General features: G+C 42.0%; 1 protein-coding gene across 3 annotated transcripts in view; it reads left to right on the forward strand.

Moving 5' to 3' along the window:
* Positions 1–19,977, forward strand: part of SLC26A5 (solute carrier family 26 member 5) — a 45,402-nt gene that overhangs the window by 15,963 nt on the left and 9,462 nt on the right. For all 3 annotated transcript variants that reach the window (XM_067564506.1, XM_067564504.1, XM_067564505.1), the window contains exons 2-14: positions 4,861–5,074; positions 5,285–5,424; positions 7,796–7,906; positions 8,478–8,662; positions 9,302–9,466; positions 12,380–12,532; positions 13,644–13,726; positions 13,825–13,972; positions 15,460–15,573; positions 15,928–16,005; positions 16,723–16,818; positions 18,278–18,384; positions 19,398–19,467. In XM_067564506.1, coding sequence (XP_067420607.1) covers positions 4,920–5,074; positions 5,285–5,424; positions 7,796–7,906; positions 8,478–8,662; positions 9,302–9,466; positions 12,380–12,532; positions 13,644–13,726; positions 13,825–13,972; positions 15,460–15,573; positions 15,928–16,005; positions 16,723–16,818; positions 18,278–18,384; positions 19,398–19,467 — 1,605 coding nt within the window. In that variant the 5' untranslated portion in view covers positions 4,861–4,919. The remainder of the gene's footprint in view (positions 1–4,860; positions 5,075–5,284; positions 5,425–7,795; positions 7,907–8,477; positions 8,663–9,301; positions 9,467–12,379; positions 12,533–13,643; positions 13,727–13,824; positions 13,973–15,459; positions 15,574–15,927; positions 16,006–16,722; positions 16,819–18,277; positions 18,385–19,397; positions 19,468–19,977) is intronic.

The following is a 19,977-nucleotide window of genomic DNA, read 5'->3' on the forward strand; positions in this document are numbered from 1 at the left end:
GGTAACCCAATTTAATTCCTGATAGTCAATGGTTAATCTCCAGGAGCCATCCGGCTTATATACGGGCCAGACCAGGGCATTGGCACAGGAGGCTGCGGGCTCAATGAGTCCTCGCTGTTCCAGGGTTTTTATAGTAAGAGAGAGGGCTGGGATTGCTGCTCGGGGAATGGGATACTGCTTGACTGCCGGAGGTGACCCCCACCTTTTATGCTTTGGCCCGCGATCCCTAAGGAGGGCATCAAGGTGCTCCTCCAGCCGACGGATTTGAGCAGCAGTGCCCTTGCCGGAGGGTCCATCAGGCTCAACAGGGGTGTTTTGAGCATTACTGTGCTGGCGCATATAGGTGGAAGCCTTTTCCACCAGCAAAACTAGGCTGCCCAGCATCCAGACTATCAGCTGCCCATGCAGTTAAATCCTCCCAGCCAGAGGGAAAAAACCCTTGCTTAGGTCCTTTTGCTACACTGCTTACCAGTCCCATGGGGATTACTTAGCCCTGTCCATTAGGGATAGACCACAGCTGGCAATTACACAAATCAATAATCGCATGTTTTAAACTTGGCACCCCTATTATGTTTAGTTGGATATTGGGTTCAATGACCCACGGGGCAGCATCAAAGGATTCTCCCTGGGCAGGGTGGAGTACTCCAGTTTGTTCGACTCCCCAATTTTGACCTCCCATAGTTCCCTCAAATGAGATTGGCTGTCCCCGTTTTGAGGCAGGGCCATTTGCCAAATTTAAACTTCATCCGGAATCCAAAAGGTATTCCCCCTCAGGCCCACCGTTTACCCGCCCCTGGATTACCGGGTGGCCGAACTGATCCATGGACAGGGGCCAGCTCCGTGGACCGGCCTGACGGCTTCCCTAGTCAATAGCAGCCACCCCTGGGAGCCAGGCCTGTCCGCATTTATAGCACACACCCCTGTGGGCAAAATTATTAGCTTGGCATCCCGAGCACGGCCAGTCTCCTGTGTTTATTGCAGGGCCAGCCTTGGGGTTCAGGGAGGTCGAAGGGCCAGACTGGGACCCCTGGGGCTTTGGCCCACGATCCCTAAGGAGGGCATCAAGGCACTCCTCCAGCCGATGGATTTGAGCAGCAGTGCCCTTGCCGGAGAGTCCATCAGGCTCAACAGGGGTGTTTTGAGCATTACTGTGCTGGCGCATATCGGTGGAAGCCTTTTCCACCAGCAAAACTAGGCTGTCAGCACTAAAGGGTCCCGTCTGTAGCTCAAGCCAGTCGCGAACTGGTGGGCTTAGGCACTGAAGCCGAGAGTCCAGCAAAGACATACTGAAACCCACACCAGGAGGCATTTGCCACCACTCTGGGAGAGGATCCTCAAAGGCACGGATCCATACTTGAATGCGTTGTATAGCAACTTGGGGATACTCCCCGGGGAGTGGGGTGAGTTTCACCAGACCTGCCAATTGTGAGTACACCCCAAATAAAATTCTAGCCATATCCAGCATGAGATTTTGATAATTCTTGCCCTGGAGACCCACAGCTGCTGCCAGGGGGCCTAAAAGGGTTTCCCAGGCTAGCTCTAAATCTTGCCCAGTATAACTGATCAACCAACTCTCTATCCATGCTAACCATTGCAAAAATAAATTCCACTCCCGTGGCAGGGGACCCAGTTCTCTATACAAACTTTCACGGTCACTGTCTGTCAAAGAGGTGAGTGTAACTTCATGACGCACAGTGGGGCCCTCTTCTCCTTCCTGGCGGGGGCCAGCAGGAATTTGGATACTAGACCGACGGATAAGATCTGCGTCAGGAGGGGCATTGGGAACACGGACAACTGTCCAAGTCTCAATAGGACAAATAGCATTAGGGTCATTGGGATTGAGTTTATCCTCATAGGCTGGGGGGGCAGAGGGACCAGACGGAAGGGGAGGATAAACAGAGGATGGGGCAACAGAAGTTTGCTTTAAGGCGTCCACTTGACACTTCAGGGCCAGGTTCTCTGATGTAAGGCGGTTAAACTCTTCCATATGGCTTTCAGCCATTCTAATCGCAAGCACACTATGATGATTAATTGTTCACTGATCCTCCATGATTTGTTGCAAGGTGTCAACCTTGCTCTTAAGAGTCACATTTTCCTCCCATAACCCAGACAAACCCTCACAAAGGGCTTGCAGCAAAATAGCCTTTCTTTTATCCTGGGAAGACCTCGACATGAGGGAGGCTTCCGCCCACCCCTGGATGGCTGGCCAGTCCTGGGGGCCCCTGCGTATGGTCCCCCCCATTTTCCCACCAATTTATTAATATATTCCCTAACCGTGGTTACTGTAAAGGGCTCATCCAACATACCCATATCTATGGCGAGGAATGGTAATCAGGCACTTCTCTACCCTGGGATCCTGTTTGTGACGCCAGATGTTAAAAATAATCAAACAGGTTGTCCCGGGGGTGGATTGGAGAGACGGAACCCTTTATTGCCTGCTCGTTCCACCTCAATGCTGCGAGTGAGCAACGAGGGGGTTACTTTACAATTCTTTTATCCATAACGGTATGTAAATATATACATTTCCAGCGACTCCCCATAGACCCTTATTTGGTTACATTGACACCTATAAAATGAATATTAACAGATACATAATGAATATAATTATACCCGCCCCTGTTTGTTGTTTACAGGGTTACCATACAGAGGTCAGGCACATCACCTTAAAACCTATAAATTTTACACTAACATTCTTTGAGGTAAAGGCATGCCAGGGGGAGAAGGAAGATAATGCTTTCTTCCCACCCAAAGACCTTGCACAGGAATGCCGATAAACTTATCTCCTGCGCAGATGGCCAGGAAGGGAGGAGAAGAAGAGAGATAACAGACTCTAACTAAAATTCACAGAAACAAGATTTGCCCTTGCCTTGCCCCTTTCCCTGTAATTTAGGCATGGCTATTTGTTCAGCTTCTACCTCTTTACTCTCCTACAGTTTAAACTAGAGCAGTGGTTCCCAACCTGTAACCCGGGGCCCAAAAGTAGCCCGTGGCAGCTTTCAAAGTGTCCCGCAGTTCCCCTCCTGCTGGCTATAGAAGGGAATTGCTGCCTAAGGACCCAGGTGGAGCTTGTTTCCACAGGGCTAAAAGACCGGCGCAGGCTCCTTGCTGTGCTTCCCTCCCTCTGGCTGTAGCAGGGAGCACAGCACAGGTGTTCTGCCTGGGTCCCTAGGTGCTGGGGTCCCTGCTGGAGCCAGAGGGAGGGGAACACTGATCTTCCATCCCTCTGGCTGCAGAAGGGAGCCACTGCCTAGGGACCCAGGTGGAGTGCACAGGGCTGCAGGATGTGTGCGGTTTCCCTGCAGTAGTGAGGGAGACAGGAGATGAGCGGGGAGGCAGCCTCCTTGCTGAATTCCTTCTGTCTGGCTGCAGGGGTGGGGGAGGGCCTGCTGGTGGAGACTGGTGGCCTTTCAGGGTTGTGTAAATGATATCTGTGGCACTTTACCCAAAAGGTTGGGAACCACAGAACTAGAGTTATTTCACTGTAGAGAACTATGGAGTAAGCCTGAAATGAGCTCCAGGTGGAAGACACCTGCATCCATGTTGAGCTGCACTGATGGAGGCTTGGTGCTGGACTGGATGGACCAATGGTCTGATCCAGTGAATCAAATCCTTGTTAGCTTTATCTGCATGTCTAGCTGGTAAATTGTTTAATGTCTATGCATGCACACTTTGATACAGCAAAACACTTAAGCACAATTTAACTTGAAGCATGAGATGATTATTCATTGACTTTAGTGGTACAGCTTGGCCAAACCAGGCAATCTAGCCTAAACAGGTTGTAACATTTCATCATTCATGGCACTCGGTGCTATCCTTTCTCTTCAACTTTCAGGTTACTGAGGTGAAGCAGATGCATGCTGTTTACTTTAAAAGTCAATATGTCAAAAATGTACTGCTTTTTTAGGCCTTATCTTGCCCCTCCAAGTTCCCTTTCTGCAATCTCACATGTTAACATTAGCCAGCTCCTATTTACTTAATAGTTTAATGGCCCTGTCTTATTGCGCATAATTGAGAGGGACGGCATTTCTTTTTCCCCATGTTCGTACAAACAGCTTTGCAGAGCAACAAACAGGGTGAGCACTGTATGCCTGTAAGGTGTTAAGAAGCTCAGCAGTCAGATAGTTTTTTAGCTTGTTGAAGACACTTTTTGTTGTTGAACATTGGCTCCCATTGATCTTAGTGAGTACAAGACTGGGAATAAATAATAATAATACCTGGCACATGCATTGAGAGATTAACCTTTTGAAATTAATGGGGATTGTGCCTACTTCCATCCCCTACTTGCCTGAGAGGTAGTATTGTCAGACTAGCTGAAATAAGATAGTGTAAATTTTTAGGGGGAGGAGGCAGATGGACAGGCAAGGAAAGTGACTGTGACTGCCTGGAGTAAAGGGAAGTGAATTTCTGAATTTAAAAGGGGAGTCTGTATTTGAGTTTCCGCTCTCAGTCCTATTAACAGTTTATAAGGAGAGGTAGCAGGAAATAATGCAGAAATAACACCATCTCCCTAAAATGTTGCAATCTTATTTAGAAAGACTGTGGCGAGGGAAAGGGGAAGAATAGATGAAAGTGAATTTAACCCTTTGTGTTTAATTTTGAGTTTTCTTACTTGCAGAATAATTGATGCAGGAAATTTTTACCTGAAAGAGAAATGTATAAATGTTCACTTATGCAAATAAAAATCACAACTGTGATTTTTACAGTTGCCAGCTGTCTGATCATTGCATTTATTAGAGCACTCATCACCGTAGTATCTGAGTAGTCAAACTGAGGTCCTTAAAGCATCTTGGAAGGAAACCCCAAACTTGATATTCAAGAAATAACAATAACAAGCTAAACTGTATATTTGTGTGTGTCTAGGATTTTTGGTAAAGACTTTGGAGTGGCTCTTCTTCTGTTCCTGATAATTGAAATGTACTATGGAACATGTTCAAGAACATGAAGAGTACCCTGTGCAAACCCAGATGTACTGTGTGGAGAGACCAGTATATAATCAAGAATTCTTACAAGGACAGCTGCACAAGAAGGAAAAGACACCTCAACCTCTTAGCCAGAAGATAGCACGTTCTTGTCGGTATGGGTTATGTGTATATTATATCTGCTAGAACCTTATGAATTTTTACTTAATCTGTATACCTGGTAATTCATTTTCTCTCTCTCACTCTAAAAACAAACAAACCAAAAGCTGTGGTCTGCAAAAACATAATAACAAGGGAATGGGCTCTATAATCTTTTTAATTTCCCTCTGCTATGATCTCACTTCTTTTCCTTTTTGTATTTGCAGTTGTTCTTCCAAGAAAGCCAAGTCTCATCTCTACAGTTTTTTACCAATTTTAAAATGGCTACCCCGTTATCCTGTGAAGGCGTATTTGTTAGGAGACATAGTCTCAGGTATAAGTACTGGAGTTATGCAGCTTCCTCAAGGTGAGTAGAACTGTCTGTAATTTTATTATCTTCCTAGTCTGTCGTATGTGCCTTCTTGTGGCAGTGATTTCCTGAATGATTGTTTGTTAATGCTTCACAATAATGGACTTTGCTTTGCACACATCCACATGGAGATAACACATGAATAATTCAGTGCAACATGTTGAAAAGGGTGTCATTTAAAGTGTTCTTGTACATCTTGTTAGCTAGTGGTACACAGAGAAATCCTCTCCTCTGAACACGCAGCCCAAAGTACTTGGCCCTGATTCACAGTTTCCAAGGCCAGAAGGGGCCATTGTGATCATCTAGTCTGATCTCCTGTATAACACAGGCCATGGAACTTCCCCAGGATAGTTTCTAGAGCGGATCTGTTTAGAAGAACAACCAGACTCACCTGCCTTGAAGGTAGACATGTACTTAAATACCATATTAATTGAAGATCTCAATTATTACTCCCTTCTCACCTATTCATCCCAAGAGCAGTGGCAGGTCCACTCTTGTTCCCTGCAGTTGTACAGGTCACTGGCACTTTAGAGCACCTCTGGAGTGCCAGTAGGGTGCAAGATTGGCTTAACTCCTCTGCTTATAGCAACTTCAGGAAGATCAGGAGCCAGAGATCGGTCCTTACCTTTCCCTGCATGACATAATGGTGACTTCTTTTCTTCTACCCCGCTCAGTCAGTTTAGAGTAATAGGCGGTGATTCCTATGTTTCATGGAGATTAGTGGAGAGAAGCTTGATGATAGGAGTGAAAATCACTGAAATGCACTGAAACAACTTGGAGGTCTTACTCCACTTCCCTGCAAGTGGAATAAAGTCTTTGGGGCAGGCACCATGTTTTGTCCACACTAGAAGTATTTTTTGGAGTGGGGAAGTCCGTACTCATTGTTACACTAGCACTGGTGCTTCACCACCAATGGGAACACTCATGTAGCCTGGGCGCAGGTGACCACCAGCATTTTAGCACCAAGTCTTCCAGGCCTGCTTAGAAATAAAAATGCTAACCCACTGTCTATGCTAGTATGCAGATGATTACTGACAACCGTAGGATTGCTGCAGTGGGAGACTTCCCAGGAAAGTCTAGTGTAAACTTTTGTGTAAGTGTGCTTGTGCAGAGCCCAGCCAAATGGGACCCTGGTCGGCACTTTGGGCACTACTGCAATATTACTTCTACTGTTAATATTATTAGCAAGTATTAGTGAGTTCCCTTGTCTTTGGTTTGAGATCACACGGCCAGATCTAGCTCTCCTCTTTGAACACAGACAAGTCTAAGATTGAGTAAAAAGAGTCAGCTATGTCTTAGGCTTTTACAGGTGTCATCACTGGTATGTAATATCTGTATGTCAGATACTATATACGGATACCTGTGAGAGAGGCTTTTATTTCTTTTCCAGGTGAGCAGTCTATTAGTTTTATGCATTTCTCAATTTAACTTAAAGATTTTTATATTGGGTGCAGACTTCTTATTTTTATGTTTAGCATATCAAATAAAATCTGAAGCTTTACTTATATTTAATTAACGTTCAAAATACTTTAAATTAGACACTAGCTGGACTAAGTATTCAGATATTCCAGCCAAAGGCATTACATGTCTGTTATGTGTTGGAAGCACAACCTGCAGCAGCCTTATCTCATAATAGTTATTGCCACATGCTTTATAGGTGAGCAGCAGTGAACTTTGCCCTTCATTTTGTGTCTTCCTTTTTTTAAAATATGATTCTTTCCCTTTGCATTTGCAAGTGCTCCTGAGAACCACTCCTGATCTTTTCCTTTGCCAACAGAACAGACTCTTTTGTTCTTTTACTTGATTGATTTACTAGTGGCAGTGATAAGATCAAGGGATTACATCTTGGTCCTTCCCTTGTATTTTACATTTGAGCTAAATTTGTGCTGACTTGCACCAGGGTGCAACCCCAGTGATCTCAGTGTGGTTGTCTGAGTGAGTACTGAGTGTCTCAGTAAAGACTGGCACACAGATTGTATTTGGCAAAGGAAGGAAAGCGAATGTGGGGTGCTTCAGCTGGTAAATCCGAGTGTTTTGTCGTATTAATCTACAAAGCTTCTTGGGGGAGTGATGGTTGAAGGCATGGTCCATTAAAAAACACCTACCACTCCCCAAAGCCTGTAATTACAGGCTTCTTGGTTTCTTCCATGGGAATCACTCACGGTTGTGGGATCTGGCCCTAAATTGAAATGTGCATTTGAAGAACATGCTTTCCTTGTGTCTATTTGAACATGTGATAAGGAGTGTTTGTTACATTTATTTGAATAATTCTTACATCATAAAGGTGTTGACATGGTTTTTATCTTGAAACAAGACCTTTCAGTTTTTTCCTAACATGGCTCCCTGTCTCTCTGATTGTATTTTCTAGGGTTAGCCTATGCTTTGCTGGCAGCTGTTCCCCCGGTATTTGGCCTGTATTCTTCATTTTATCCTGTTTTTCTATATACTTTTTTTGGGACATCCAGACACATATCAATAGGTATCTCTCTTAATGAACAATTGAAGTGTTTTCTTTTCAAATATTACTTTGTAAAAACGAATAAATAATAATCAGAAAGTTTTGTGTTTCTCGTCTTCATTAAACTTGAAATTCTTAGTAAATGCTTTCCACAGTCTCAGTGCTATCAGGCTGTTTGTTGCCATCTTATCTGATCTTCTTAGGAAGGAATAAAAGCAGCAGCATCTAGTGGAGTGGGCACGGGCATGAGTACCAGAAATTCCAGCTTTGCTGCCAACTAGCTATGTAGTCTTGGATACGTTTATTTAATTTCTATGCATCTATAACATAATTATATTTACCTGCCACAGGAGTGTTTATTCAGTGTATAAACCACTGTATTGGTGCTGAGTACAAGGGCAAATTTCACTACTAAAAATGCAACTTGTCGATTGAAAACTCTAAAATAGTTCAGAGACAAATGTTTAATTCCACAAAAGTGTACATACATGAGATAATCCATTGTATAAGGAACCCTAGTAAAAACAAAGTAAAAGTTTGTCCTAAATGACATGCAGAATTTGAACCTATTTTTCTCTGTCTTTTCTTTCAGGCACGTTTGCAGTGATTAGTCTGATGATTGGTGGAGTTGCTGTCAGAGAAGCTCCTGATGAAATGTTTAATATTATGGAATCGAATTCCACCAATAGCACTGATCTCCTTGAAAACTATAAAGCCAGAGATGCCATGAGGGTAAAAGTAGCTGTGGCCGTCACCTTGCTTTCAGGGATCATACAGGTAACTCCTTGTGGCTTGCTGCAGGCCAAGATTGGGCAATTCTCTCAAACTTGCAGTGGTAGGGGGTCCCAGGTTATGGAGGCTGCCCTCACGCCACAGTAAAACGCTAGTGCTCATGTTCCAATATCGTTCTCTGGGATATGAGCTGCTTCATGCTAATAATGTACCTAAGATTAAGGGGGCGAACTTGGAAACAGGGCATTTCTCTTGACATCTCAGCTTTGGCTGGAGCACATCAGAGATCGCCTTTTCCTTCTTCACTACTCCCACCTCTGGTCTCACAGGAAACCTCCCACCTCTGGTCTCACAGGAAATTCTTCTAAAGCCCTTGCTAAGCCATAGGATACTAGGTCTATATGCATGACCTATACAACCCCTCCACCCTAGCCTTGGTGGCACTGAACCCCTCAGACTGGCCTGGGTCAGTGAGAAGATTGCTCACTGAACCTTTATTCCTGCAGAAAGGTGGAAGTAGAATCGGTTTTGAGGGGTAGCCCAGATTTGCTTGGACTGTCTCTGGTTTGCTTTATGTTGGGGTTGGCAGGGGTCTGATCTTCTCTATATTCTCTACAGTGCTGACTTTCAAGTTACAGCTGTGTGCACTGGTGAATCGCATAATCTGACTCTTTTGTTCATTAGTTGTCTTTAGGTCTCCTTCGGTTTGGTTTTGTAGCCATCTATTTAACAGAGCCACTGGTAAGAGGGTTCACTACTGCAGCAGCAGTTCATGTCTTTACCTCCCAGTTAAAGTATCTGCTTGGAATCAAGACAAAACGTTACAGTGGAGCCCTTTCAGTTGTATATGTAAGTAACTATCTTAAAAGCATGCATGCTGGACCAGGGATCAGGCTTTTCCCAAGGATGGCTTTAAAAACAATTTAAAAAACACTGTGTTTAAGTACTAAATAAAAACTAAACCATCCAATGTTCTGAAATGAGCATGAAATGTCTGATTGTTCAGTGTCCTACCTTATCTCCAGCTGTGATTTGAATCAGATTTCATAGCTAATCAGGGTTTGAGCCAGTAATTGGGTGTGAGAACTATAGGGAAATCCCAGGATGTTTCAGGAAGTGGTATTAGTGATCCGGTAGATTATTCCCTTCGCTGTGTGTCTACTACCAATGCTTCCTCATGGTGCTAAGTAGAGATCACTGTGCTGTTGGAGATACTGTCCTTCAGATTAAATGTAAAACTAGGATTTTGACCATCTCTGATCATTAAAGATCTGATGGCACATCCTTGTAAAAGTAGAGATGCTAGCTCCAGTATGCTGGCCATGATCCAGTTCTGGTCATTACTTACTGCCTATCTGAATTCCATATAGAGTTTCCAGAGAATGCTATGTTCTTCACTTCCTGTCCCAAACTGTTGTATACTATTCTGGGCACTATTTAACAGTTGCTTTGTGTCACAACAGAGCTCTGTATTTCACCAGTGGAAAATGGAAGGTATTTGAGATCTTTTTGAGGTGAAAGGCACTACATCAATGGTATTTATTTATTACAGAAGCTATGCCTTAATAGAGGTAATTAAGAATACCCATTTATCATAGATTCATAGAAGTGTAAGTCTGGAAGGGACCTCGAGAGAGCTTCTAGTCCAGTCCCCTGCACTCAAGACAGGACTAAGTATTATCTAGACCATCCCTGACAAGTGTGTGTCTAACCTGCTCTTAAAAATCTCCAGTGACCGAGATTCCACAACCTCCCTAGACAATTTATTCCAGTGCTTAACTACCCTGACAGTTTTTCCTAATGTCTAGCCTAAACCTCCCTTGCTGCAATTTAAGCCCATTGCTTCTTGTCCTATCCTCAGAGGTTAACGAGAACAATTTTTCTCCCTCTTTCTTACAACAGTTTTTTATGTACTTGAAAACTGTTACCAAGTCTTCTCTTCTCCAGACTAAAGAAACTCAATTTTTTTCAACCTTTCATCATAGGTCATGTTCTCTAGACCTTTAGTCATTTTTGGTACTTTTCTCTAGATTTTCTCCAATTTTGTCCACATCTTTACTGAAGTCTGGTGCCCAGACCTGGACACAATACTCCAGTTGAGGCCTTATCAGGGCAGAGTATAGCAGAAGAATTACTTCTCGTCTTGCTTACAACACTCCTGTTAATACATCCCAGAATTATGATTGCTTCCCCCTCTCCCCCCCCCCCCCCGTGTGACACTGTTGATTCATATTTAGTTAGTGAGCCACTATGACCTCCCCAGATCCCTTTCCACAGTACTCTTTCCTAGGCAATCATTTCCCACTTTGTACTACCTGTGTGCTACACATGAATGATTTATCCTGGTCATCTTCTCCAGACTCCACATGTCTCTCAGACACAGCACTCCAGTTAGATAATATTCAAAAGCTCTGATTTAATTATTGTAACTTTAAGTATATGCTAAGCCATTGTGCATGGATCTGAAAAGCTGACACCACTGAGCTTTGAAAAATCAGATATTATGTGTGCTGAGTTATACATTGTTTATTAAAGGGACATTCTCATTTAGACTTATCAGCTGTATTTCTGTGTGCATGTTGCACATCATGGTGCCCTTTTCTGTTCTCATGAAATTGAAACATGAGATAATTGAAACATACTAAAATCCATCTCTCCCACTAGTTTGGAAAACCAGATTTTGTTGTAAATCTGTATCTTCCTTTTATGACTAGAGCAAGGAAATCTGAGTGGAGGAATGCTGGAGGCCTGTGATCTCTGAGGAGACCCAATCCTTTGGATTGGTTGATGGCTCACCAGTAGAAAAGTTGCAGCACTTAAAAACAACAATGGTAAAATGAGCTATAGAAAACCTAAGATAGATTTAATCATCTATTTGTATAAATGTAATCAGCCTTCCAGAAACCAGGGATGTGACAGATAACTTCCCAACTTTACTGCTTAAGTGACCTATCAAAAAGTCCCAGGGGATTAGCACTTAAAGCAGTTAGGAGGAAAAGGATAATATTTTCAAAGCACAGTGTGTAACTTCATGGTATCCCCTTTTATAATTATGTGACTGCCTGAAGCAAGGCTTGGGATTTGTGTTCCTTATGGGTTTTTCTTTATAACCACTTCTATTAATGCTACAAGGCAACACTTCCTTTTAAGACGTTTTTAACTTAAAATAACTTTTAGTTTTTTGATCAATTCAGCAGCAGTTTTGGAAGATTATCATCAGCCAACCAAAAAGAATCCATTGCCATGGTAACCTCACTGGCCTTATCCAGCAGCTTTAAAACTGTTTATGCAGCTTTAAACAGATTTGACTTGATAGAGACTACTTCAGGCTATTGAAGTATGGTTTAACTAGGTGTTTAGATTTATTTTTTCATTCTGATAAAGCCTTTGCTCAAAGTTCTTGCTCAGTTCTGGACAAACTCTGGTATTGCATGTTTTGGCCATAAAAAGGTGTACACTAATGCTACAAAACGAGTTTAATATGTTCCGTATTTGGGCCAGCACTTACTCTAATAACGTACTCCCCTTACTTAGATATTTACTGCTAGAGTAAAAAATAATCTTAGGTAGAGGAGATCCTATATATTTCCTCTGCAGTTTGTAAGGTGCTTTCATACTCTGATGATTAGCAAAAACCTAGAGGGTAACACACATCTTTCCAAGGCAGCTTACTATTAAGTGACTAATAAGCAACTGAATACAAATATATTTGGACAAATAAAATCATCATAGAATAATTATCAGCATTTTATTATGTTGCAGAGTTTAATTGCTGTATTTTCAAATATCACAAAAACCAACATTGCAACCTTGGTTGTTGGATTAACATGCATTGTTTTGCTGCTGAGTGGCAAGGAAATTAATGACCGATTTAAGAAGAAACTGCCAGTTCCTATTCCTATGGAGATTATTGTGGTAAGTTAGTTGTGAATAGCTGTATATATTGTGCATGTACACAGAATATTTAGCATGTGTGAAGCATACATAGAAAAGTCCTGTAGAATTTAATAGTGAAGAATATCCCTGCTTTAGATTCTATAGGATGGTTCTCAAAAGCATATAGAAAAGATTTCATTCTCTATTAAATCCTGTAGGTATTTAGAGTAATTTCTATAGAAACGTACTGATTTAATACCTATTAAAATCATCTAGGACTCTTACATAAAGGTATGTCTGGAGATTCCAAAGGCAGCAATGTATGAACAGTACAGAAAAAACTTCCTTGAGTTAGTAGGAGTTAAACATTAGACTGTCATCAGAAGGGTGATTTTGACCATGCAGATTTGCAATGAAGTCTTGGATTTGACGTTGACTTCAATGTTGCAGTAATTTATGTAATTTATATAGGTACCCTTACTGTCTAGTTTTACCAAAAAAATACTATATTCTACATTAATGGTTCAAAATATCATTCCCATCAGGACCAAAGCACCTCCCCCTCTTGATGAGAATCGCATATGGGATTGATTCCAGCCACGTTCTTTCATTAGGTTGTTTCAGGGACAGCCTGTGTTTAACGTTGAGGCCCTTAGATGTAAAATGGGAGTAATAAGGCTTAGCTACCTTTACAAAGTGTTCTGAGTTGTATGATGGCAAGTGCTTTGTAAGTGCGAAGTAATAGTATTCATCTTGTTAGTGTCTCCTTGGGTATTTTTTTTTTCTTCAGCATGTTAGGGTTCATGAGCAATGTCCAGGGTTTGGGTAAGCAGTGGCAATCTGACTGAGAGATGTGAGACTGTGCCTCTCAATGCTCCACTTCAATTCTGTGTAAAGACAGCAGCTTAATGAAGAGGATATGGGGCGGAGGGAATAATTTCCTTTTGCTCCATGGTTCTGTGGACGTTGGGAAGTTAATGGACTAATCATTTACATCCCATCCCCTTAATATCCGCTCTTGGTATTGGTTCTAACCAACATTATCCCCTCAGATCGCTCGCTCTCTCTTTTCAGCCTGTTTTTTCAAATGTGTGTGCTTGCACCTAAATAATCTGTGGCCTTCTAAACAAGTTTACGTGTCTGTTTTTAGGTAATAATAGCTACTGGAGTTTCAACTGGAATGAAGCTGTCCAACACGTATGGAGTGGATATTGTTGGGGATATCCCTAAAGGGTAGGGACAGTGAATGAAGCAAATCCTTATTCAGACTACACTTTTTTCAATATGGCGGGTGTACTGGTATAGTAACTCTTTGTCATTTCATCTTCTAGATTACTTGCACCAGCAGTACCTGATATAAATCTCATCCCAGCAGTGTTTATAGACGCATTAGCAATAGCAATTGTTGGCTTTTCCATGGCTGTGTCAATGGCCAAAATCTTTGCACTTAAACATGGCTACACTATTGATGGAAATCAGGTAACTTAGTTTTGGATTTTTTTTTTTTATATGTTGGCCTCTGCAAATGTAAACCTTAAGAACCTGATCTAATGCCGACTAAAGTCAGTGGTAGTCTTTTCACTGATTTCACTGGACATTGGATCAAGCCCTTAATGATCTATAACACAGTTACCTGAAAAATCACCTCTAATGTTCTGTTCTATTCTGTATAGGTTCTTATATCGCGCTTGTCAATGTAGTGTCTGAAGCACTTTCCAGTAGTGCATTGCCAATGTTCCTAACATCTATCATATGTTTGTTCTGTAATTCCTCATCATGTGTCTCATCAATGGGGATAAGATCATCACCCTCACTCCAGCCTCTGTACACCTGGTAGTAGGGTTGAAGTGGCATAAAGGAACCCTAAAATCCCCAGTCCCTAGCACAGGCCCTGTGAAATACAGCTGTGTAAGTCCATCCTTTGAGGACTCCCTCACCTACTGCAGAATTTCTGGGCAGTGCTGAATCCCATAGAGTAGACCAGGGAGGTTTCTGTAATTGAGAGAGGCCCCCAGGGCCATCTAAATTATACGGGGGCCTCTCCAGCTGCAGAGCAAGCCAGGGTGGGAGAGCACAAAGGTGGCTTTAAGCGGCCTTTATGTCACCTCCCCCTGGGCTGCAAATTTCAATACTGAGCCTCTTAGAGATGCTGCATGGAATCTCACCTGGGTTATCATCTGCCTGCTTCCCCTTGCTGTCTTGCTCTTATGGTAAAATCTTCCGAACTGGTAGGAGGATGCTTTTAGAACAGTCATCCTGCCTGTGGAACTGACTCCCTCTGACAGTTCCCCAGAATCCTACAGTGAAATTCTGGCCCTGTTGAAGTTGGTGGGAGTTTTGCCACTGACTTCATTGGGGCCAGGATTCCACCCCTATTTTGCAAGCTTCAGAGCATAATACTAGGCTTCTGTGTTGGGCAAGCAGTCAAAGACTTGACCAATCACCAGCATGGGCCCTGTCCTGCACCCAGTGAAGACAATGAGAGTTTCACTACAGACTTTGTTGGGAGCAGGATTGAGACCATCAGTCTGTGGTTTTGTGTTTGTTTTCTTTTTACTCGGAAAGACCCTGACCCAAATTCTGGGCTAGTGTTAATGGGCATAGTTACTAGTACAGAAAATGATGTTCCATGTAATTTTAATACTGGAATCATAAAGTTAACCCTAAATTAAGCCTGAAAATGGATAATTTTATATAATTCTATATGTTTTAGATTTCAGAATTCAACCAATGAATCATTGCTGTAAAAAGATGGGAAAACAGTTCCTCCACACCACCAAATATTCTATTTAATGTATGATTGAATATAAATCAGCTGGTGCGCTGCTAGAACAGGAAATAATGCTGCCTTGGGAAATTATGTAAATGAGAAGCAGCTGTTAAAGTAATATGTAGAAGTAGCCTCCATCTATGTTTGTAGAATTGTTCTGCATGATTCTTTTGATGTGCTTTCTCATATGAAACAGGAACTTATTGCCTTGGGAATATGTAATTCTACAGGATCCTTCTTTCAGACCTTCTCAATAACCTGCTCAATGTCTCGGAGTCTTGTTCAGGAGAGCACTGGAGGGAAAACTCAGGTGTGTCAATCCAAATGCTTAGGCCAGGCAACATTTACTTTTTGGGACTCCAGAATTTGAACCTATTGCTTTATAAGATTTCCAGGCCTTCTGGCCTCTGTTTGGTCCAAAGACAGTGAACAGCATTTCTCATGGTATTCTTAGATTATTGGTATTGGCCAAGGCCAAAGTGGAAGCACAGAGGATGTATCAGTATGAAATTAATGGAGCAGGAAAGGGGGATCAGAAAATCACCTGAACCTCCAATATTTTAAGACGCACAAGGCAGGTTAACCAGTAATGTTCGCACTTGTCTTGTTGTCTTGGACAGTTTTTATTCTTCAGAAATGTCATTTCTTGTACCTTTTTGTTCAGATTGCAGGTACGCTCTCCTCAATCATGGTTCTCTTAGTCATTGTGGCTATTGGTTACCTCTTTGAACCACTACCGCAGGTATGAGAACTTTGCCTATGGATATTTTGTGTAAGAGCAGAAGTCATCTAGCATTGCTTAACCATCACAAAATCTGTATCTAAATTAGTAAACACAACTTAGGGCCCAGTCCTGCAAAGCACTGTCTGCCCTTAACACCCACTGAGGTCAATGGGACTGAGGAGGGCACTCAAAGCCTTGCAGGATTGGTCCCTTGGTTGGTGGGCTCATTGGTTTTGTATAAGTTAAATTAGAAGATAGCAAAGGAATTAGAGTATAGCAAAGGAATAAGAACACTCATCTTGTGTTTAATACTAGCCATGTTAGACATTTTGTTTCTCCTGAGAAATTAAAATAAATACTTGCACTGTGTATGGAGCTGAGAATTCTTGAACGGGATGTCAAGGGAGAAAGAGGCTGTTGAAATAGATCAACTGGGAGGGAACTGATAATTCAGCACACACATTTATACTGAATTTGTTTATTTTATTCTCATAGATAAATATTTTTGGTGGAATGTATGCAAGATAATGTGCAATCCCTAAAGTTTTAATAGGCACAGTATTTTAATGGGTAACCTGAAAAGTAGTTGTTTAAGGAAATGTGCATTTAATAGGCTTTCTGGTTGGTTCCCATCAAAGGTACAAGTGCATAAATGTGATCATTTTAATGGAAAACTATTTCTGAGCAACATAGTTTTCAAAGGTAAAATAAAAATGTTATAAAATTTGTTTCTAGACTGTGCTAGCTGCGATTGTAATGGTGAATCTGAAAGGAATGTTTAAACAGTTTGGAGATGTAACACATTTCTGGAGAACCAGTAAGATCGAACTGGTAAGTGAATAATGCACATCACGATGAACATTCAGTTTTTTCTACTTTTTTTTTTAAGCTACAGTTCAACATTCCCCAAGAATCTATAAAAGAGTAGAAACTTTCCAGGCAAAAGTAAAGTATTGTTGTATCAGACAAAGTTACCATATAAGGGTCGAGCTATGCTAGGAAAATGACCTGTTGCTGACATGGTTGTCAACAGCCGCTTAGCTGGTGTTGAAAGTAGTTTTAGCTCCACATGGCAGCAGGACTGTTTTCAGTACTGTTACAGAAAACATGCTAAAGATTTGGCTGAACATGCAAAAAGCATTTGGATCCTACAGGTGTCCTTAAGTAACATGAAAAACAAATCCCTTTGCTCTCTTCTCCTTTACTGCCAAGGAATCATTAGTCTGACAGTGGGCCAAGGCCAAGAGTGACACACAAGAGGCATCATTTACTCTTTGTGATTCTCTGGTAGCAGGTTATGTTGTTACCTGGTTCGCTGTTGGGGCTTACAGCCATGGCTGCTGGGGTAGTGCCTCACTTATCTGTAGAAGGAGCTGGTGGAGATGTGTGTGAGAAAATTTTGAACCATAGAAGTACCCAAAGACACTGGTTATCAGCTGGGCAGGAGCTGGGGCCACAAGACTGGGTAGCAACCACTCATGTATGTACATAGTAACCCTGGGGTTGAGACTCCTGAAGTCATCTGGGTCCGGCCTTCACCCCCTGGAACCACCAGGGATGAGCAGTTGTGCAACCAATCTGACCTGCACTGCCACATGAGACCCAAGGAACTGCTGAGCCCTTGTCCTGCTGGCTCAGAGATGCCACTGGGTCACTGTAGAGAGAGGCACAGGCTCTACCATCCCCCAAGCAGCAGGAGATCCCTTTTTTTCATAACAAGCTGTAAGCCTGCTGCACTTTGTTTAATCTCCTCAGTCCTTCTGCCCCTTCGTGATTCCCTCCCACTTGGAGAACACCGTGGTTCATCACCTCCTGCAGGCTGCACTGGGATGTTTCTGCTGAGTTCTTGTGGCCATTCTGCTCCTTGGGTGTGTTTGATGATATCAAACATCATTATTGCTGGTATTTTGCTGTGTAATCAATATCCGATGACAACATCTTCTGCTCAATACAATATTGATATGTGATTGAGCTACTTGTAATCCCCCTTGCATTATTTGTTTTTACAGGGCCAGCTTCATAGGAAGTTGAATTTCTGGCTCATAGTAAAATGTGTTCTATAGAGAAAACGAGTTAATGCTATTTTTACAACTCACTTGTCAAATTATAAAACAAACAGCCCAGACACTCCAATATGTCTGCCTCAGAGGTTATTGCATTGCATTACATCAAGGAGAAATGTTACAAGCTGACCTCCCCTTGAACTTGTAGTGGTGTATATATGTGAGCCTGAGTCATGTTAACAAAACAATTGATTAACTTTAATGTGGAGCTTTTGTTTTATGTTTAGGCCATCTGGGTTGTAGCTTTTGTGGCCTCTGTTTTCCTGGGACTAGACTACGGCTTGCTTACAGCTGTGGCGTTTGCAATGGTAACTGTTATTTACAGAACACAAAGGTCAGACATTTTCTCTCTCTTTCTCAGAATCAGGGCTTTGTGGGACAGTTTTTATTCCTTTATTAAAGGGATAGAAATAAACAGAACTCCCATTTCATGAGTACAGTAGAATCTGCTTAATTGGGTCATCCAGGGGGTGTCCCAGCATCCTGGTTCAGGGTGCAATTCCATTGCTTCAACCACAGAATTTACATAAAAGACACCAGGTAAAGTCTACAAATCCTGTTCTAAATAAAATGCCAGGAATATGCAAATTCTGTTTCATTTTTAATCTGCATTTGATCATTTTTAATTTAAGCCGTAGAGCTCAGAATTTCACATTTATTTAATGCCTGGTTTAATCGCTTCCATTTGTCAAGTGCGTTACTATGAAGTGGAATTTATGTTAATACTGGCCTAATTAAGCAGAAGTCACTGTCATGTGCTAGCATTTGATGAGAGATGTCCCAATGGGGGCAATGTTGGGTTAATGCTGGCCCGTTGGTAGGTCAATTCTGGACCCAAGTAATATATAGTTAGTTAATTCCCTGTGAGCTGAGTGCTCAGCATCTCACAGAATCAGGCCCTTCCCTCTGCGAAGCGGGACACTTCTTTGAAACTGTGGCCCAAATTCTCTGCTGTTGTGAACTGGCATAGATCCTTTGTAGTCAATGAAGCTGCACCAACTTAGACCTGAGGAGAATTTGGCCCTGCAGCTTTTGCTTGCCAGTTGCAGCAGTTGGCCCACCCAAATGGTGCCCTTCAGTTGGTAGTCATCAGGCAGGACGGATATTTTCCAAATGTCCTTTTTATTAAAACAGGCTTAGCTTGATTAATGGTTTAATCACCATATGGTACCTTTATTATGTTCTTGCTGTAAACTGCCTCAAAGTGTGTTTGGATTAGTCTGTACAGATATTGCACTGAAGTACAGTGGCCATATTTGGTGTAGGTTGAAAGCTGTTTTTTAATGTGCATTCCTCTCTAGTCTGTGAATTATAATACTATGACCTTATGCATCCATTTCTCTCCAGTCCACAGTACAGAATCCTTGGTCAAATTCCCAACACAGACATTTACTGTGACGTGAAAGAGTATGAAGAGGTAGGAATGTGTTTTCCTGTATTAAATTATTATTATTAAATTGCTGGTATAGAGGATAGTCAGATTCCTGAAATGGCTGAACGTTCTTAATACTAATTTTATGCTTAGTGGTGAGAGCCTCCTGCGGTGAAACTCGCCACTCTTACATTCTTCAATACTAAGGTTACACTGTGGGGAAGCAAACTTACTTAGCTTTAATAATACGCACTCTTTTGTTTCAGATTTTAGTGCTTTGTAATAAATGTGCATGTTCCCATGTGGATGGTGTGGTTTGTATTGCATTAAAAGTTCTGGAGCAAAGACCACCTATAATAGAGATCTTCCATTCATGCAACACTTTATCTATTAATTGATTGCTTAGTTTAAGATGCTAGGGTTTGTATAAGTACCATTGCTAATACCAGAGCTGTATATGAACCCATTCAGGGTGAGGTACACTGGTCACTTTAGCTGTATTAATGAAAACCAAGGATCTAATTTAGTCTCTTTTTAGTAGAGGTGGGCAAGTAG

The sequence above is a fragment of the Emydura macquarii genome, unplaced genomic scaffold (assembly GCF_026122565.2).
Source record: "Emydura macquarii macquarii isolate MOO-44397 ecotype Brisbane River unplaced genomic scaffold, CSIRO-AGI_Emac_v2 contig_2636, whole genome shotgun sequence".
Lineage (NCBI taxonomy): Eukaryota > Metazoa > Chordata > Testudines > Chelidae > Emydura > Emydura macquarii.